Source organism: Phalacrocorax aristotelis, chromosome 17 (assembly GCF_949628215.1).
Source record: "Phalacrocorax aristotelis chromosome 17, bGulAri2.1, whole genome shotgun sequence".
Taxonomy (NCBI): Eukaryota; Metazoa; Chordata; class Aves; order Suliformes; family Phalacrocoracidae; genus Phalacrocorax; species Phalacrocorax aristotelis.
The window spans coordinates 5,773,744-5,791,705 of NC_134292.1; the positions used below are offsets into that span (position 1 = coordinate 5,773,744).

The window sequence follows — 17,962 nt, forward strand, 5'->3', positions numbered from 1 at the left end:
AGTGTCAACGTGGGAAAGTGATAAGGGGAGGCCCTCTTCCCGTCCTGCTAATGATCTGCAGTAATGAGAACTTGGCCTCAATCTGCTCTCAGGGCTGAGAGCAAAGGCAGGAATTAAAGCATCCAGGCCCTGGGCAGCTCTTGCGGCTGGGTGGTCCCGCCCCAGGGGGGAGTGCGTGCTGGCGGTGCCGAGCCTCCTCCCCACTCCAGTGTGAACGTGGGTGAGGAGGGAGTGGGGATTTTGGAGTGCAATAAGGGGTGCTGATGGGTGGGCTGAGCCAGTCGGGACCAAGCCTGCCTGTTGGAGGGTGGCATGTGGGGAGAGCCAGGAGCAGTGCCACGGGCAGCTGGTGAGTAGCTCGTGCCACTGCTCCCTGGGGCTGGCTGGTCCCCAGCAGGCATACCTGCTTCGTGGGCTTGGTCTGTTTTGCTTTGCAGAATTTCAGTTTCCTGTTTTTCTAGCGAGGCTTTTTAGCTGCAGTGAGTGTAAATCTCAGGAAGGTCTCTGCAGACCCAGGAGAAATGTGTCCCTACAGGAACTGCATCAGCTCAGCCTGCGGGTGGCGGTGGCTCCTGAAAGCTGCCACGTCCCTGGCAGGGGATGCAAGGAGCCAATTAATGTTGGTTGGTTTTGTTTATTTGTTCCCAGCTCTGGATAACATCTCGGTGGATGGTAACTAAGGGCGTAAAGAGGTTCTGCCCACTGCTTCCTGCCTGTGCAGGTAAAGAGAGCGCTGAGCCTGGGTGATGCCTGGGGCACAGTGAAGCCCCATTAATGTACTCGGTGAGGTTTAGAGAATGAAGCTCCAGTCTAAACATGTGCATGATTTATCGTGGTGTCTTGTTTGGCTGATCCATGGGTGAAGCTCAGAAGAGAGCCACCTGTGTCCTCCTCAGTGCTGTGTATGCAAGAGAGGAGCTGCTGGGTGGATCTGTCTCCCTCCATCAGTAGCTGCCTGTTGCCGTTTAGTTTGTTAGGGCACATCACATGCATCTCTTCAGACCTGTTACCTCAGCTTCTGCATGATCAGAGAAGACGATGCCCAAATCTTGGAGCAAGAAATTCCCCGAGGGGGTTGGACCAGAATCCTCAGCAGTAACAGCAGGAGGTGCTGTTTAGGGAGATCATTTTAAGGAAATCACATGTGACTGGATCTTCTCCCTTAGCAAACTGCTGGTGCGTATCTCTGACTTGCAAAATGCACGTGGCATCCGCCAGTAGATGAGGCGCACACAGGTTTTCTCTGTGTGTTTTTACCCTGTGCACTGGAGATGGCAGCAGAGCACTCCTGGCTCCCATTCATCTCAGGTGTTTAAACGCGCTTTTTCTCTCTTTGTGTCTGAGGCTGCTAGAAAGTTGGAGTGTTGATGTTTTTTTTTTTAAAGTGCTTGGTGCGCTTGTGATGTGCTGGTCAAAATACAGATTGGCTGTTATGTCTTAACCATTAATCAAATTGCATTTCCATCGATTTTCCTGGGATTGTTGCTTTTCTGAAATTCCAAGTCTAATAGAAGATCTCAAAGCCAGAGGCAGCTATTAAATCATCTGGTCTGACCTACCATGCAATGTGCGCCATGCAGCTCCATCCTTTGGGCTCTGTACCAAGGGGCATTTGATTAAAGCAGATTTCTCTTAGTTTGCCTACAGGCTGTGTTATTTTGGGGATGGAAAGCTACCTGGTGACTTCCTCATAGGGTTTGTGTGTTTAAGTGTCTCACACTAAATTGTGACTGTAACTGGAATGTGCAGCCTTTGCTAGTTTTAATCCTGTGTTTCTTGGTTGGGTTGGTGGGAGCTCACAGCAGATGCTCAAGTTAGGATCTTCTGGCCCTTAACGGTACCAGTGAAGGGCAGGAACGAAGGGGTCAGGTGTGGGATGTCCTCGGGGATGTGCAGGACCTCCCTGAAGGTTGTCCGGCTCGGTGGTGTGACTGCAAGTCCAAACACGTCCTGCTTCATCTGCGTGGGTCATTAGGTTCCCAGAGTGGTTATAGGTTTCTAGAGAAAGTTGAAGAGGTTCAGTGAGCTGCAGAGAGATCCACAGACTTGCTTCAAAGCCTTGCAAACAAGAGCATTGCAGGATGTGAAGCTCTAAAGGTGTGGACTCCCTGTGATTTGCCCTACCTCAGCGGGTGTTCTGAGGTACAAATGCATGTATTTGAGTAGCAAAGCATCATGACATCGCGAGGTTGTGTCAGGGGAGGGATGGCTGCAAATGTGCCTGTTCTCACACGGTTTCTCTAAACGTCTGCTTTGGCCGCTGCTGGAGACAGGACACTGAATCAGAGACCTCTTCGGTCCACGTGTTAGCTTTTGAGACTGTGCGCAGTGAACGATCGCAGCTGCAAGCTGGCAGCCTGTCCGGCCCAACGCTGGGGAAAACATCCCCTGGAAGCACCTATACATTTGAGATGACATTCAATACCATGCCCTGATCGCAGTGGTGTATCACCCGGGAGGTGAGGAGCTTAGCTCAGGAGGCCCAAGCCTCAGTGGACCCAGCATCTACCACCTCCTGTAGAGAAGTATTTAACTCACTTCTAGGTAGTGCTGCGAATTAAACTACCTTCTTAAATAACAGATCTGGGGGAATCTGACAGCCGCAGACATTATTGAACTCCCACCCTAGTACACTTAGGCTGCCGAGAGAAGTGAACGATATTTCTATTTAAAAATAAATTTTAATTTAAACCAAGATCCAGTTTAATAAAAGATGAAGTGTTTTTTGTAACTTGAAATTATAAAGTGAAAACAGGTAATCTTCCTTTGTGGTACAGCTTTTGGTTTTGGTTTCAAAGGATCTACTGTTTTGTAGGAGTTATTTGTGGAAGGACAAGAATAACTTTTTGGTTCAGGTCTTGGCTAAAGCAGAGTTTGTTTTGATTTGGTTGGGTTTTTTTTTTTACACAAACTTTTAAATAGTTTTTGGCTTGAGTTTTTATTGGAAATCCAATCCCCTTACACATTTTTAATTGTTTCTATGAAAAACAGTATTGAGTGGAAGAATGTTGTTCTCGGCTGCAGAACGTGTGCAGCTCAGCACAGCCGACTTCAGCCATCGGTCCGTGCACCGCTTCGAAGGGGTGCAAGAAGGTAGCTAAGGAAATGAATTGATGTCAGTAGGTCTGAATGCGTGATGTGGAGATCTGCACTGCCAGCCTGCGGGGGGGACGACCCTGAAATCTGCTGCAAGGTCTCACTCGAGCTGCACCACGAGAGGGCAACCCCAGGCCACAAATCCTCCGCTCACGCCTGGGAGAAGCTGGTGGGAGCACCGAGAAAGGATGACACGCGGGGAAACGTAGCCACCACCTCCCTGGTGCAGAGCAGGACCTGCCGGAGGGGGGGCAGCGTGTTTTGCGGGGGTCCGCACGACTGCATGCGCAGCGCTAGTTGCGGGTGGTTTTCTCAATGGGGAGCAATTTGTTGGCATTGGCTATATTTGTGCCAGATGCTTCTCCGTCTTGTGGATCAAGGCAGAGGTTGCTGCTATCGGTCTGGGTTAGTGCTCTGGGACTCTGCCCTGTTCGTTAATGCCTGCCAACATACGCAGCAGCAAAGTGGCTGAAATTAAGGCGTGACGGGCATTTTCTAGGAGAATTTACCCAGGTGCTGTTGTTGCAAGTCTTAAAGGAGGTTTGGGGTTTCTGCACGGCTGAGCCGTCTTACCCCATCCCCTGTAGAGTAACCATGTGGGCTCCAGTCCATAAGCAGAAGGCAGCGAAACGGGGCCCCCGGCCAGCCTACAGCCCACCTTGCCCAAATCACGGAGCAACGGAAAATGCAATTAGGTGTTTGGTAAAAGCCCTCTCTGCGAAGGGTGGCCAAACACCAGAGCAAGGCCTGGGGACAGGGTGGAGCATCCCAGGCTGTTTGATGCTGTGCGGGGCCAGATGCCGTACTCTGCTGTCCAGGTGGCATCTGCTGCTTCATGGTACCCTCCTCGTCCTGCAGTTGGAGAGCAGGTGATGTGGTTTGAACACAGCAGAATATTGAGCTGAAATTGAGAGTAAAGAAAGAATTCCCAGCTCACCCCTGGCAATGTGAGTGGAAATGACCCTGTGGAACCAGACAATGGTTTTAAACTCTGACATTGGAAACATCACCCTGGAAATGGGTGGAGTAGGCTGAAAATGCCTTAAAACTAGTTTTAAATGCTTGGATTTTCAGAGTGGGGTTTGGGGAAAAAAAGTGTGTCCGCTTGCAGAGGGATGAGTGATCCCTGCCCAGCAGCCCTGCTCCTGCTGGGAAGCGGATTCCCTATCAGGAGGCGATTGCTGCCCGGCAGCCCGGGTCATGCCGGCCTGAGCTGCTCCAGGGGGCCACGCCAGGGCTGCTGCTTTCACAACCTGACTCAGAACAAGGGCTTGTCTAAACAGTAGCAGGAGCTCAATTAAAACAGAGACGATCTCAATTTAAAAGTACGTAACAGCAGGGAAAACAACCCACGATGAGTTAAAGAACTGACTCAGGCCAGCGAAGGCCAGTCCTGAAATAGACCTCGAATGGGGCTTGTTGAAAATGCTTCCATCAGAACAGTTTCCTGATGGAGAATTTGGCATTTCTACTCAAAGAAATCTTTCAAGAAAAGCATCTGCTTCTGTGGAAAATTTCATCTTTTTGGGTTGGAAAAACGGAGCATGTGAAAACTGAAATCTTTCAGCCCAGCGATGCGTCGTGCCAGTTTTCAGGCAGACTCCACCTCTGTGTTGAGCTTCACTTCTCATTCCTGTGCCCCCCCCCCTTCTCTTTGCAGGAGGGAAGCCCCCTCTAATTATTAAATCTACCCCTCCCCATCTCCCTGCTTTTCTTAGCAACTGTCATGCGCGGTGTTAAAGCCTCCCCGTTGGCGGGGAGGACCGTAAGGTCAGCTTTTGGAGCAGTATTTGTGACAGCTCCCCTGGGACACCAAATGCTCTCCGCTGCCTCCACGCCCTGTCCCTTTTGACATGGGCTTCTGGGAAACCCATCTCCATCCCATGCTGATGTTTTGTGCATCCTGGGACGTGGCTGTGACCGGACAGCCAGGAAAGACAACTCATTCTACTGGGCTTATTTGTAACTTTACTGAATTATTTTGCAGCAAATAGTTTGTTCTCCAGGTGTTTCTGTATTTCCTTGCTGCCTCCTTCCTCATTTCTGTTCACATCCCTCAGCACCCAGCTCCTGATGGAAACCTAACATATCAGATGGAGAAGCTGCCCACACAGGTCCACGCAACAGGGTCAGAGTTAGCCCTAGGACCTGTTTGTTGACCCAGGATGTGTTGCCCTGTAAAGCGAGCGTTGTTGGACTTTACTGTGCTCTCCTTCAGCAGCAGTGAGAGCTTAACTCTTCAAAAAATACTCAAGAAAATAGGGAGCTGTGGGAGGGAGCAGCATTACTGGGTAGGACACCAGGGTGAGACCTGAGTTTGGGTGTTGAGGAGGGTTCAGAAGAGGTCTCTGCCTTATGAGTAAAACCTTCCAGGTATGGTGCCTAGGATCAGCATGATGAAAGGGAAGAAGATCAGCATGCATGTGTCAGATATGGAAATGAACAGTTTAAAGCACATAAACAGTCTGAAAACTGTTAACTGTGCAACCATGTTCCATAGCAGGCCTTGTCGCCCCACTACTGAAAGCTGAGGCTGCTTCTGGAGGCAGGGTGTTGAGCTCCAGTATGCACCAGTGTTTGGCAGTTCCTGTGTTTCCCAAGCTCTCTTCTACTGGTATGTTGAGCTGGAAAAAGCCATGGGGCACAGGGTGCTTTGTTTTTAATGTCAGTCTGCTGCTGTATTCAGCTGGGCCCAAGAAGATGAAGCAGCCTTAAAGTGTTAGACGCCCAGAAGACAATCTGGATGTCGGAGAAGTGTTGATGTAAGGTTTGGGCAGGGGAGGATTGGTTGGGTTTTCTGCCAAGGTTCTCCCCAACTGTACAAAAGACCAAACTCTGTAAAAAAAGATGATGTACCTAGCCCTGGAGGAGACCTGCAGTGGAGGTGCTGGCAGGTTTGAGTTCTCATTCCAGTTATCCATGTCCCTTCTACCTGTTTTTCCCCTACCAGTCATCGACACGGGTGGGTGATGCTCACCTGATGGCGCTTGGATGCGCCACGTGCCGATGACTACGCAATGCTTTGAGGTCCTTGGGCAGAAGGACTTTCAGGGATGTTGAAAAGGAATAATCATATGGCAGGATACTAATTATAATGTGGAATAACCCAGGTCTGAAACATAATCTGATACAGGAGTGCTTTTATCCATATTTTAAACATTCCCTTTAACACTTCTCCAAGGCTGGAAAAACGACAGGGCGTTTGCAAAAACAGATACTTGCATTCACACTTAAGTGCCTGGACTTGAAGATAGTGGGGGAGAGCATCTTAAATACTGTGTTTTCCTAAGACCGCATCAGCAGTGGGCTGGCAGAGGCTCTCGGCAGTCAGCAGAGGGAGTGCCTCACGTTTGCGTCCTGTCACCTGGAGATCTGTGGTCAGAGAATTGCTTTAATTCCTAGCAGCCCTATGCATTCAAAAAAGCTTCACAGAAAGGGGGGTTTGTGCTTGTAGCTGGTTCTTCGAGGCCTGGGCATTGTCACGAGGTGGGCTTGCCGCTGATGTGAGCGAGGGGCTGAGCTGAAAACCTGCTTGGACCCTGGAACGAATGTGTTTTCCCCACATGAACTTTATGAAAGGACTTCTCAGTCCATTTAAGAAAACAAAAAAGTGTTAGGAGCAGAGGCTTGGCCAAAGCTTGGGGTCCCGGTGTGGAGACTGGAGGGAACAGAAAAGCCTCAGTGGAGAGCATTTTCTGAAAAAACAACCCAGGTACAGGCCAGGCTTGTGTTTCTGTAGTAGCGCAGGGTTTATTTCCCAACCTTCCTCTGCCTGTAGGGAAGCAGAGAGGTGTTTCAAAGAGAAAATAGGAGAGAGGCCTCTGTCCCAAGAGCTGGTGTGTCCTGTTTTCTGGTGTCTTGGGTTATAAAGGCCTGTTAAAGCACAGGCACAACACTGCAGACTGACAGATATATTATTTAATGTCAAGGCTCCTGTGTCAGCTGCTATTGGAGCCAGCGGTGGCCCCAGGACAGGAGCAGCAGTGATGGAGCCCTTTGTGCAAGTCCCCTTTATCCCCAAGGGATGCTCCATGCCCCTTTGCAGGAGACAGAGATCTCGTGCAGGCCCCAGAGGGCTTCCCGCTCTTCCCCTCAGCATGGGCCTGGGTCTATATTGTGACAAAGCCGTCCAATCAATTGTGTTTATGTGCCAAATTTCCCCACAGCTCTTGGGAATAGGTGTGCTACTGTCAAAAGCAGCCTGTCTCTTCTGAGTGGCCAAAGCATCTTCTATCACTGGGGAACTTCTGATTGCCTTCCGCTGCCAGGATTTTTGAGAAATAAACCGAGACAGAAGGTACCAGCTTAACAAACTGGTAACGTCCCAGTGGACTATATTTGCGTCTGCTTCTTGCAGCCTCAGAGCACCAATTCCCCCACCCCGAGCAAGGCAGTCCTGAGGTCATGCTCTGTGGTGCTGGGGGCCATGCTCCCCTTGACAGTCTGCAGCATACAAAGGGTTGATGAGAAAGGGATTCAATCCAGCGTATTGGCATTTGTGTGTGGTTGTTGTATTAAGTACTTGCTGTCAGCCTAGCCATCACTTATAATTGGCTTTTATTTTTCCGTGTGCCTCCTGGCAACAGCAGCTCTTCCCAGGCTGCGAGCAGGGCGGTGGGTCTGGGAAGGCTGCTCTGTGCGTGAGAGGTATGTGGAAATGGTCAGAACTGGCTCAGAAAGGGTAACGTGGCCCCTTCCTTCCTGTCTCTAGGTTTGCCTGAGCATCCCACCAGAAGCATTTCCCTCCGTGGACTCGCTGTCAAGCACCGGCAAAGGCCAGCTACGTTATGGCTGGGTGACTTTTGATTTACTGGGGAAAGGGCATCACGTTTGGGGTGGGCAAGTGTGCAATCATTTGGTTATGGTGCAATAACAAAGTTATTGTGCAAACGCTTGGTTATTTTGGGGAAGGTGGAGGAAGGCTGGGTTTCCTGGCGGTGCTGCATGCCGATGCTCGCCGGAGGAGCACCAAAGAAGAGCGTTCAACATAATGCATTTAGGCCTGGAATTAGATTTTTTTGATTACAGTGTTCTTATGCCTCACAGCTATATAAAAAGCAGCAAAATGTGTGGAAAATAGGTGAGTTCAGAGCATATTTATAGTAATGATACCATACAGTGCAGACGGGGGTTGGAAGAACCTCCTGGAGTTACAATCTCAAATGCTGAAAGTATAGATCCCTTTGGCTCGGGCCAGTGAGCGGTGCATGGGGATAGATTTGCCCCCCAGAGGTGGCTTGGCTGGGTGGGTGCCACTGATTTGCGGGGAGTTCAGTCACCTGGGCCAGCCACATGTTTTCTGTTTTGAGGAGATAAACTCAGTTTTGGGATATCCTAAGATACAAGTCTTCTGCAAGTTCTAAGTTGCTGTAAAGAACCTTTTTATATATTTTTTTTTAAATCTTACCCCTGATACTGGAGCACCTAAAACTCCAAACACTTGAAAGTCAGACCAAGATTTCATTGAAATAATCCCCATAAGCGTTTGAGATGCCACTGTTGTCTCGTCTATGTGTCCTAGACATTACTGGTTCCATCTGATTGCATTTTTGTGTTTGCAAATAGAATAATCTAATGACCTAATTTCTGAAGGAGGCCTGTTATTTATTAACCGTGATGTAAATTCTACCAGCATCAGAATAAAGAACATCGGGGTTTTGAATTTCTGCTATTTTTAAGGATCCAAATCTTTAGGGCAATTAATCATTTTTCTGACATATTTAATTCAGTCATGTGTTATAGCAACTAAACCTCATACGGGCAGTTTATGATGCAACATTAACTTGTCAGCAAGAAGGACAATTCATGACTGTCTACGAGTAGCAAGTGGCAGGCATTTGGACAACTGTCCCATGGTTTTGCAAGCATCTGCAAATTTTGTTGGCAAAGCCTATGTAGGCAGAGCATAATATACACTTTTGCTCATATATATTAAAAAGGAAAAAAAAAAAAACAAAACAAAAAAAAAATATAATTCCCTGCCAGGAGTTTCCACTTATTTTCCATAACGAGAGCTGGAGGGTCTGTAAAAGCTGGCCTCATAAAAAGAAATTGCAGCAGATGAATTTTTCCTTTACAAGGAAGATGGAAGAAATTTGAGTTTGTTTGGATGCACAAGTCTTCCTAAACCATAGTTTATCATCAGCTACGTTAGTGCCGTAAGGAGGGCCCTCACTTACAGACAGGGACTGTGTGAACAAAGCAACGGTGCCTGCCGTCGAAGCGTACGATGGTAAGGGCATGGGCAAACTGAGCGTGGGAGCACCGAGAACAACAGAGCAAACTGCATTTTTCAGAAGTAGTAATGGCCTTAGCACACCAGAAGCCTGGCTGTTTTGGAGGTGAGGAGTGGGGAGTTGAGGTATCAGAGGAAAGAGCTGCAAAATCTTTGAGGGAGGAGAGGGGTACATTTTGCTCTTGTTTATGGTGGAGCTCTGAAGGGTCCTTGAGAGAGCAGGGAAGTGACTCTGCTTTGGTGCAGTAGAGAAAATCAAAAGATAAATGCAAAAGGAGAAATTACACAGGGTAAAGGCAAACCGGTTAAGAAAAATCTTTACAGGACTGTTCCAGGCAGATACGCGCTGAGGTGAGACTGTCTGCCAAGGCCAGAGGAAAGGCAGTTGCAGTAATCTGACTGTGAGCTAACGGGTGGACCTGAATGGGGATTTCGGCAGGGTGGGGACGGGGATTTCGGCAGGGTGGGGGAGGCCGTGTTCTTGGAGTGGTAAACCCCGCACAGTAATTGTGCTTGGGTCTGGTCTGGGAGCAGGGAGCAAGCTGAGTGAGTCGAAGCAATGGCTGGGTTATTGGCAGGAGGGCTGGGAAGGTGGTGGTTCACAGCAAAGACATGTTGGGGAAGCTTTCTGGGGCTGGTGGGGAGAGAGATGAAGAACCTTAACTGGAATAAGCCTGGATTTAAGACTAAGTATATACCAGAGGACATAGGTGGGAAGTCAGTGGCAGGCAAAGTAGCCTAAAATTGATGTGCTCCACAGGGCAAGAAGATACTAAGGATTAAATGTTGATGTAGGTGATTATGAACTGCTCTTCCGCTCCTAGTGGGTTTGCACTGAGTGAGATGATGAACTAGGGAAACTGTGGGGGTAGTGCTGGCCTTCACCCAGGCACGCATAGACCAGGCTGATACTGCAGCCTCCCCGTCCATCAACGGGGGATTTGGTGCACAGTGTTAAAAGCAATGCTCCAGAAGCCCACTGTCAGTGGGTAGCAGAGTTTTGAAAACACAGCTGGAAAAGAAAGCATAAATGCAGGTATGGGAGGCCATATAACGCAGATGCACGGAGAGCGTCATGTGCACAGTGTGGCTTCATGGCGTTTCTCCAGGGCTCCAAAGTACCTTTGTGGCCCAGGAGGAGGCTGTACTCTGCAAGGCTGCTTCTGCATGAATGGTTGTGGTTTGAACGGGATATGTGGGCCGTATGTATGGCATGTCCTGCTGCTCCTCCCTGACCGCAGACCACACCCTTTTTCCTGCTAAGGGATGCTGGCCTCATTCTTCTAGTTGGGAGCAGAGACGCTTAAACTACTTGCCTTTAAGCTGGATAAAAGAGGCTTCTAGAGCAGCAACTTAAGATGGAAAGCATAAGTTACATACCATTTGGGGATGGGAACATATGGCCTCCAGTATCTTCACATACCTCCCAGAACACAGTAATTTTTGTCTTGTTTGTCTCAGATCAGTTGATTGCTGTAATGTGTTGAAGACTGGCTTACGGAGGACACAAACACAAATTATCCTGATCAAAGGAAACAGAGGGAGTATAATAAGAGATCAGCTCAGCTGAGCTGGGAGCTGCTCAGTGCCCTAAGACTCAAAAAGGAAAGGAGGAAAAAAAAAAAGTAGAAACTAGATCAAATGAATAGGCATGCCTCCAGAAAAGAGTAGAAGGAAAAATCATTGTGAATGAGACCAACCAGGCAGCTGTCCCCTGCCTACTGCAGGGGGAAGCTAATGTTAAAAGATGCCAGAACATTTCACGACTTCAGCATGTCCATCCAAACCTGCACAATTGCAGTTTGCTAACTCAGTCAGTGCTCTAAAGGCATTGGTGATGGTATGGGCTCACACTAGAGGTACTTAAATAATTGGCTGGGATAAAAGTCACCCTGAAGTACCCAGAATAGTGCCAAAGAGGTTTCTGAGCACCAGTTTGTTCTTGGCTCCCTTCAAGGACTCCTGGGGATGAGTGAGGTTACACAGAACTGAAAGGGCAAACCTAGTACTTGGCTTTAAAAAGTGGCGGGGGGATGGGAAGAAACCCAGAACTACAGAGCAGAGTAGCTTACCGCTGACTTCTGGAATAAGGCAGTGTCTCGTGACTGCCTAGGGGATAACGAGGCCTTAACAAATATACAACCCATTAAATTAAGCAAGTTTCCTTCAGTGATACAGCAAGACGGCTTGTAGATGGGGAGGAACAGTAGGTGATGATTATGATGTAGATAAGGATTTTGATGTTTTAGCTCTTGATGTTCTTGTATACAAGCTAGAAAAGACATGGTGTAGATTGTAATGAGGTAAGGTGTATATCAGTACTTTGTTTTTCCAAGTTATTAATTACTCTCAGGTAATATCGCCAGGCTGGAAGTGTGAAGAACCTCCCAGGTTCCAGAGAAGTCAAGAACAGTGCAGTAGTGTTTTGTCCTGCATTAATAAACTGCGTGATAGGACATGGTCCTATTAAAGTTGCAGGTAACAGCGAAGTGTAGAAAGGCTTCAAGTATGCTGGAAGATGGGATTCAGCTTGATCTTGAGAGAATCTCCTAGAGGAGAAAGAAACCCTATGTGTTTCTCTAAAACGAGTGAATATACGGGAGAACAGTCCACTGCATGACTTCAGGGTGGAAGAACCTGCCACTGCAATCCTGCAGAGAATAATCCAACACTTCTGTGAATCACAAGCTGAGCACAAGTCAAAAATATTGTACTATCGTAAAAAAAGGGGAGGGGGTAGATTAAGCGCCGTAATGGGATACATACACCAGAGCGCTGTTTCTGTGAAGCGCCCTTCCGCTCTACGTGCTTGGGCAAGGCTTCTGTAGAAGACCAACCCAACTTTGAACTTGTGCTGAAGGAAAATGGGGCAAGCTAAATCAGTTCTGGGGCAAACAGAATGACCAGGAGTGTTGGCTTTGCCAGACGGTCCCAGGAACTGCCAAGAGATGGGAGGGGAGATGAAGGGGAGGTACCACATTCAATATTGGGAAGAGTTTATGGGAGATCTCTAGACAAGCAGGCTTTTTCAGATCTCATGCCATTGCTTAGTGGGAGTGTTAGGACAGGAGGAAGCCATAATCTGGCAGCCAGGGCTTGCTCTGCTTCTGCTCACCGTGATGCTTGGCCAGGGGAGGTGACAGCAGGTGTCTTCACCTGCTTTTCCTCCAGTGGATGGCTGGCAATGCCTAGGATGTAATTCCCTGCACCTGTTGCTTGGGAATGTCTCCAGACCCTTCCAGGTTGTGATGAAGTGGCTCTGTCCTGCTCTTTTCCAAGAGACAGAGTAATTTGAAATAGATATACATCCACCGAGAGACAAGTTAGTCTGTGTAACGTCAGTGGTTGTCATGCAGCGTTAACAGTACAAGAACGGATTCCAAGGCAAATGCAATTCAGGGAAGCAAACCAGCTGATCCCATAGCATTAGCTTCTTTCCGATGTAAATCTAGATAGCACTTTGATTTTTTGCGAAGCTGAATTCCATTGCAAAACTTACCCCTTTCAGCTCAAATCCAATGAACAGCTATGGGTTGAAATATTTGTTCTGAGTTGCAAAAGACATGATATGGTTTTCAGGTAAGCATCACAAGTAAAAATCCCTGTTTCAGTTGTACATGTGAGGCTTCTCAAATGTACCCTTCTAGGCAGAGATAAGCAGGGGTAAATGTTTAAGTGATGGATTTTCAGAACAGTAATAATTCTTTCCTTCGATGAGTGTTTTCTTTGTGTGCTAGCAGTTTTTATTGTCTTGTGAAACCTGAAATGGATTAGGTTACATTTCTTCTTTCTTTGGGGGTGGTTTTTAATTTTTTTTTTTTTTTGAGGACTTACATAAGCAAAGCCTGGCTCAAAGCAGCCCATGCTGTATTAAGTATAATAAGAGTTGGATAACGCCACTTCCCTCACCCACAGGTTAGCATGGTGTGTCTGCGCTTCTCAGCTAGTGAGATCTGTTCTGAGCATTTTGGGGGGCAGAGAGAGATTAAAGTTTGATCTCGGAAAGCTCTGCTTCTGAGACAGCTCCATGGGTTTTCCAGGGAAATGCTCCTTTTCAATTCCGGCAGGGAGAAAAAACAGTTCTCCATTAAAAGGAAAACCAAATCATGTCTCCTCCAGAAACTGATTGTTCTGGTAGAGCCCAGGATAGGGGCACACTGGTGCTGTGCATATCTTCGCACAGGAGAAGATAGTACTCTTTATTTTCATGTCTGTTAACAATGTGAGCAGAGATGCCATCCTGGCACTGCAGAGCGTCATCAAAGGTCTGCTTGCAGCCAGCTTTGCAGTGATGCAGGTTCTTGTGATGTTCCTGCAAGTCTTCAGTGATGCTGGAGCACCTGGAGTCTTGTACCTTTACCTGAGGCTGCAGCGTTAGCTCACCTGGGCTGCAGGCTGGCTGCAAAACACACATGCTGTGCCTTACGTAGTAAAATATTATGTACAAAAGCTAGTGCCACATGTATCTGCTGAAATGTTTTTTGCACATTGTCAAACACTAAGCAAACCTCTCAAAGCCCCCATGAAGCCTTGCTTTACAGAGCCAGGGCAAACCAAGCAAGCGTAGGGAGCGTATATTTTAACATAGATGAACTATTTCAGCCTTTGGTAGCTCTCCAAGCAGATGCCAGCTACTTGGAAACAGAGAAGCTTGCTTCTTCCTGCATTCCTGCCTTGTCCTGTGCCTCAAGTTCCAGTGCACTCATGGCACAGCCAGAGGTGCCCTGGCTGGTTTCTAGCAAAGATAGCAATATATCTTCTTGTCTATATACTTAACGTTACCTGCACATCTTCTTCCAGCTCCTCCACTGCCCATCCCAAAGTGCACAAACATAGACCCTGTCACCTCTGAAGCCTGGAGCCTTATTTTTCACCATCAGATTCATACTGAGGGGAGGGAGTTTGCACCAAAACACATGACCTCCTTGTTGCTCCTGGTTTGTAGCCAGAAGGCCTCAAAAAGCCATCTTGCTGCATGCCAGGCAGCTGACAGAAAACCTCCTGTCAGCCCACTTGTCTCCACAGGGAGGGTTTATCCAGCAAATTCCATAAAGTTGCCTGTAAAAAGCAGTTAAACAAGGTGCCCAGAAATGTAATGATTTCTAACGCTTTGCACTTTACCGTGCACCAGTCGATATCGGCTGCACGGCAGACCTCGTTGGTTTTGCCTGAAAGCATCTCCCCATCTCCTGCCTCTGCCGTAGCAGATGACTGCTCCCTGCGAGAGTCCAGCTGGCTGTCTTAGGTGGGATCGCAGGGGCTCTGGTTTGTTCTGATTCTTTCCCTGCTTGCCAGTCTTTTGACAGAAGCCTTCTAGGCTTGAGTAGGAGCATCTCTGTCTCAGGGAGCTGGCCTTTGCTTGTTGGAGCCCAGTTCTTTCCATGGCTGGCTAAGGGTGAGCAGAAGTGCCTAATCCATGTCAGAAGAAGATAATGTGGTTTTAAAATGACAGTTGCCTCAAGTTCAAACCACTCCTTTCCATGAGTGCTTTTCTGGTGGATGTCTTTTCTTGAACCTGCCTTTTATAATTTTTGTCTCTGGTGGATGGTGTTGGAGCATTCCTTGGCTGTAGCATGAGAATCCCTCAAAATCCCTTGATCCCCCCTGTCTAGTTTCAGACTTGTTTATGGAACAGAGTCTGTGTAGATATTACTGGCTGAATTAGCAATGGAGGAGCAGAAATGTATCACAGTGTCAGACTGGATTTTCAGCAGTACTTGGCATAGATCAAAAAAATCACGTCCTCATGATTGCCTCCAGAGTGATTCAGGCTGGAACATCCTCAGCAGAGCGGGGCTGAGCTGGGTAGCCTTAAATATGAAAAATAAAATTTTAGCTATGGTATCGTGGCCAGTTTATCCATGTTGACTTGGCTGTGGGACCTGATGGCACAGCTGTTCAGTAAGTTGGCTTCTGCCATCTGATAAAATAATGCTGGAAGTTTCCTCTAGTCTTTCCCCTCTGTGTATGTGAAGCCAGTGGGGAAATGCAGTGTTAACTGATGTGTTGATGGTTATCAGAGATGTTTTCCTTTTATTTAATCCAGACCTTTCAGCCTCCCTCTGTCTAATGGAACAGCATGTCACCACGCATAGCTTGTGCCTTGCAAGAGAGATGACATGCTTGGGAACAAGTGAGTTTATGCATCATCTGCCATGGGCTGTTGACACAGTATTGCTGATGTATCTTGCTGATGGATGCCATGATTTTCTATCCAGACTGTGGTTCAGCTCCACATTATGTCCAGATCTGTCAAGAAAATAACTGGGAGGCAAGCTAATGCGGGAGGAGGGGAAACCTCTTCTCGTCTGGTGACAACACAGCCAAAGTTGTGCTGCTTCTTGGGTGTGCGATGAAATGGTGGTGGTCTCTGGAATGTCAGAGAGTCTATGGCCTGCTGCAGGTGTTGTGATGACTTGGGAGAGCTGTTTAGTTAGGCTGAACCCCCTGATGGAGCAGGGAGATCTGAAATGCTCTCCTGTGAGCAGAGATGGTGAGTCTATTCATGGTCTGATTTGATTTAGCTAGAACTCCCTGCCATTGTGGTTCTGCTTTAATTATCCCGAATCTTAATGCCATGTTTTAATTTCTGAGTTTGCACTGCTCAGGAGAAGAGCCCGGTGTTCCCCTATAGGTTCTCACTTCATGAATGTTTCATCAGCCTATAACAGAGCATCCTCTGGTATTAAAGCAGCACCAAGGCCAAGACAAAACTCCTTGCAGATGCCAGCGGGCCTCAGTCAAGACCCAGAAGAGTCCATAACTGCCTTCTGGTTGAGCAAGTCTCAGATCTGAGGTGGCCACCTCTCTGCAAACCCTTTCCCACCCCGCTTTCTCCCTGTTTAAAGGAATATCGTGAGTGCTTTGGATAGAGAAAAGTTCCTGCACAGCTCACTTCTCCTGTGTGTGTGTGGTGCTTTCGTGCAGTTCATTTCAGCCTGGCCTGTTTCGGGTTTCCAAGTCAAAAGCAGAAGGGCATCACCACCAAAGACCCCTGTTAGTGGGGGCTTTGTCAGCTATAATAGAAGGATGCCTTAGATGTCCTCTACCCCTCCCACCGTGCCCTTCTTCTGCACAAATCCTCTTTTCTTCCCAAATTGAAAGAGCTGCCTGATGAGGGCTGTGAGGATTACCTGGTTGTGGGCATGAGCTCGGTGATATTTTGAGCAGGGGCATGTGAGGGCTGGATGCTGGGGTGCAGGCTGTTTGCCTGGGAGATGTATCGGGCCTGTGTAACTTTGCAAGGACCTTGCCGCGTTACACAGCAGCTTTGTGGCTGAGCAAAAATAAATGAGCGACTTATCCCACTGCCAAGGACTGTCAGTGGGAGGTCAGTGTTTGATATTTCCACACCCAAAAAAGCAGTCCCAAGCTAGAATTACAGTACAAAATACCCATTCAGACCTCTCCAGCCTTCTGTTTTCATTGACTTCCATTCCCTGCTTGTACACACAGAGTCCCTTCCTTTCCAAAAGAAAACAGTATTGCTGATAAGGGACACTTATCTCGGCAAGTCATTACAGAACAAGTGAGCTTTTGTGTTTGCATCTGATGCCTGTCACGATGTTAACAAACTCCTAGTGTGGAAGCTTTATTTCCACTCTAAAGACGGCCCTTAGGGTACTATGTGAGGTGCATTATATGCCTCATAAATACTTCCCACAGATGTTTCTTCCTTCCTTAAAAAGGAAAAAAAAAAAAAACAACCCACCACCCTTAACATTTCAGCCTTCTATTTGTTCTGTAAAGGATTTTTAAACAATGATCCCTGGCTATGCTGCACATGGATATTTACCCTTCCCGTACTCTCTGCTGAGATATTACTGGCCTTTGTTCCTTTCAAAGAATTAGCCAGTGCTGGAGTTTTCTGTCCCATCACAGTGGGTTCCCGTTAAACACTGAACACTTTTCCACAGTTGCAGTAGTTCAAATTTAGAGTGTTATTTCCAATTGCAAGTGCTGGGGCACAGCATGTGCTGCAGCTTGGTGTTGTGGTACAGGGGTTCCCCGTGATGGAACCGCTGCCCCCAGAAAGGCTTTCTGATATAAGTGGAGTGCTCAGCACCTTCCAAGGGAGTCCCTAATACAGGGGACTTCATGGAAGAAAGAGGTTTTTCAGGGCAATTTCCAAACTCTGTCAGCTGTCTGTAATTCTGCGGGGCTTGCTATCGAAGCAGGTTGGACGGCTTCCCAGGCACCAAGGACAAAACTTTTGTGCCCACCTGGGGAAGCAGGTCATAGAAAAGTGCCACTAAGAACCGGGAAGTCTCAGGGATGGATGTGGCTTTCCTATGGACTTGTGGTGAAATGACAGCCACGCTCGGGGGGTGCAGCATCTGCACCGCAACCTGAGGCCGAGCAGAGCTGTCCTGCAGCTCTCCCCAGCAACCCTTCTGCAGCCGCACGGTGCAAAAGCGAAATCTGTTCAAGCTGAATGGCAAGTTGGTTGAAGCACTGGAATAAGAGGGTGGGAGATGGCTTTCCCAGCATGGTGTTGAAAAAGCTACTCCGTATCTCCTTCCTGCAGCCAAAAGCTGATGCAATTTTAACTTTGATTATTTACACCAAACAAACTGGAATGGCCTGTAACTATCCTTGACAAATAAACTAAAAATGAGCTGGCTGGAAAAT

General features: G+C 47.8%; 1 protein-coding gene across 4 annotated transcripts in view; it reads left to right on the forward strand.

Annotated features, from left to right (window-relative positions):
• The first annotated feature begins 240 nt into the window (after nt 1–240).
• The window catches only part of COL27A1 (collagen type XXVII alpha 1 chain), a 214,281-nt gene continuing 196,559 nt past the window's right edge, over nt 241–17,962 (forward strand). The window contains exon 1 of one of the 4 annotated variants that reach the window (XM_075112252.1): nt 241–349. In XM_075112252.1, the coding sequence (XP_074968353.1) occupies nt 264–349 (86 nt within the window). In that variant the 5' untranslated portion in view covers nt 241–263. The remainder of the gene's footprint in view (nt 350–17,962) is intronic. The other 3 variants (XM_075112254.1, XM_075112253.1, XM_075112256.1) reach the window with 3 other exon arrangements.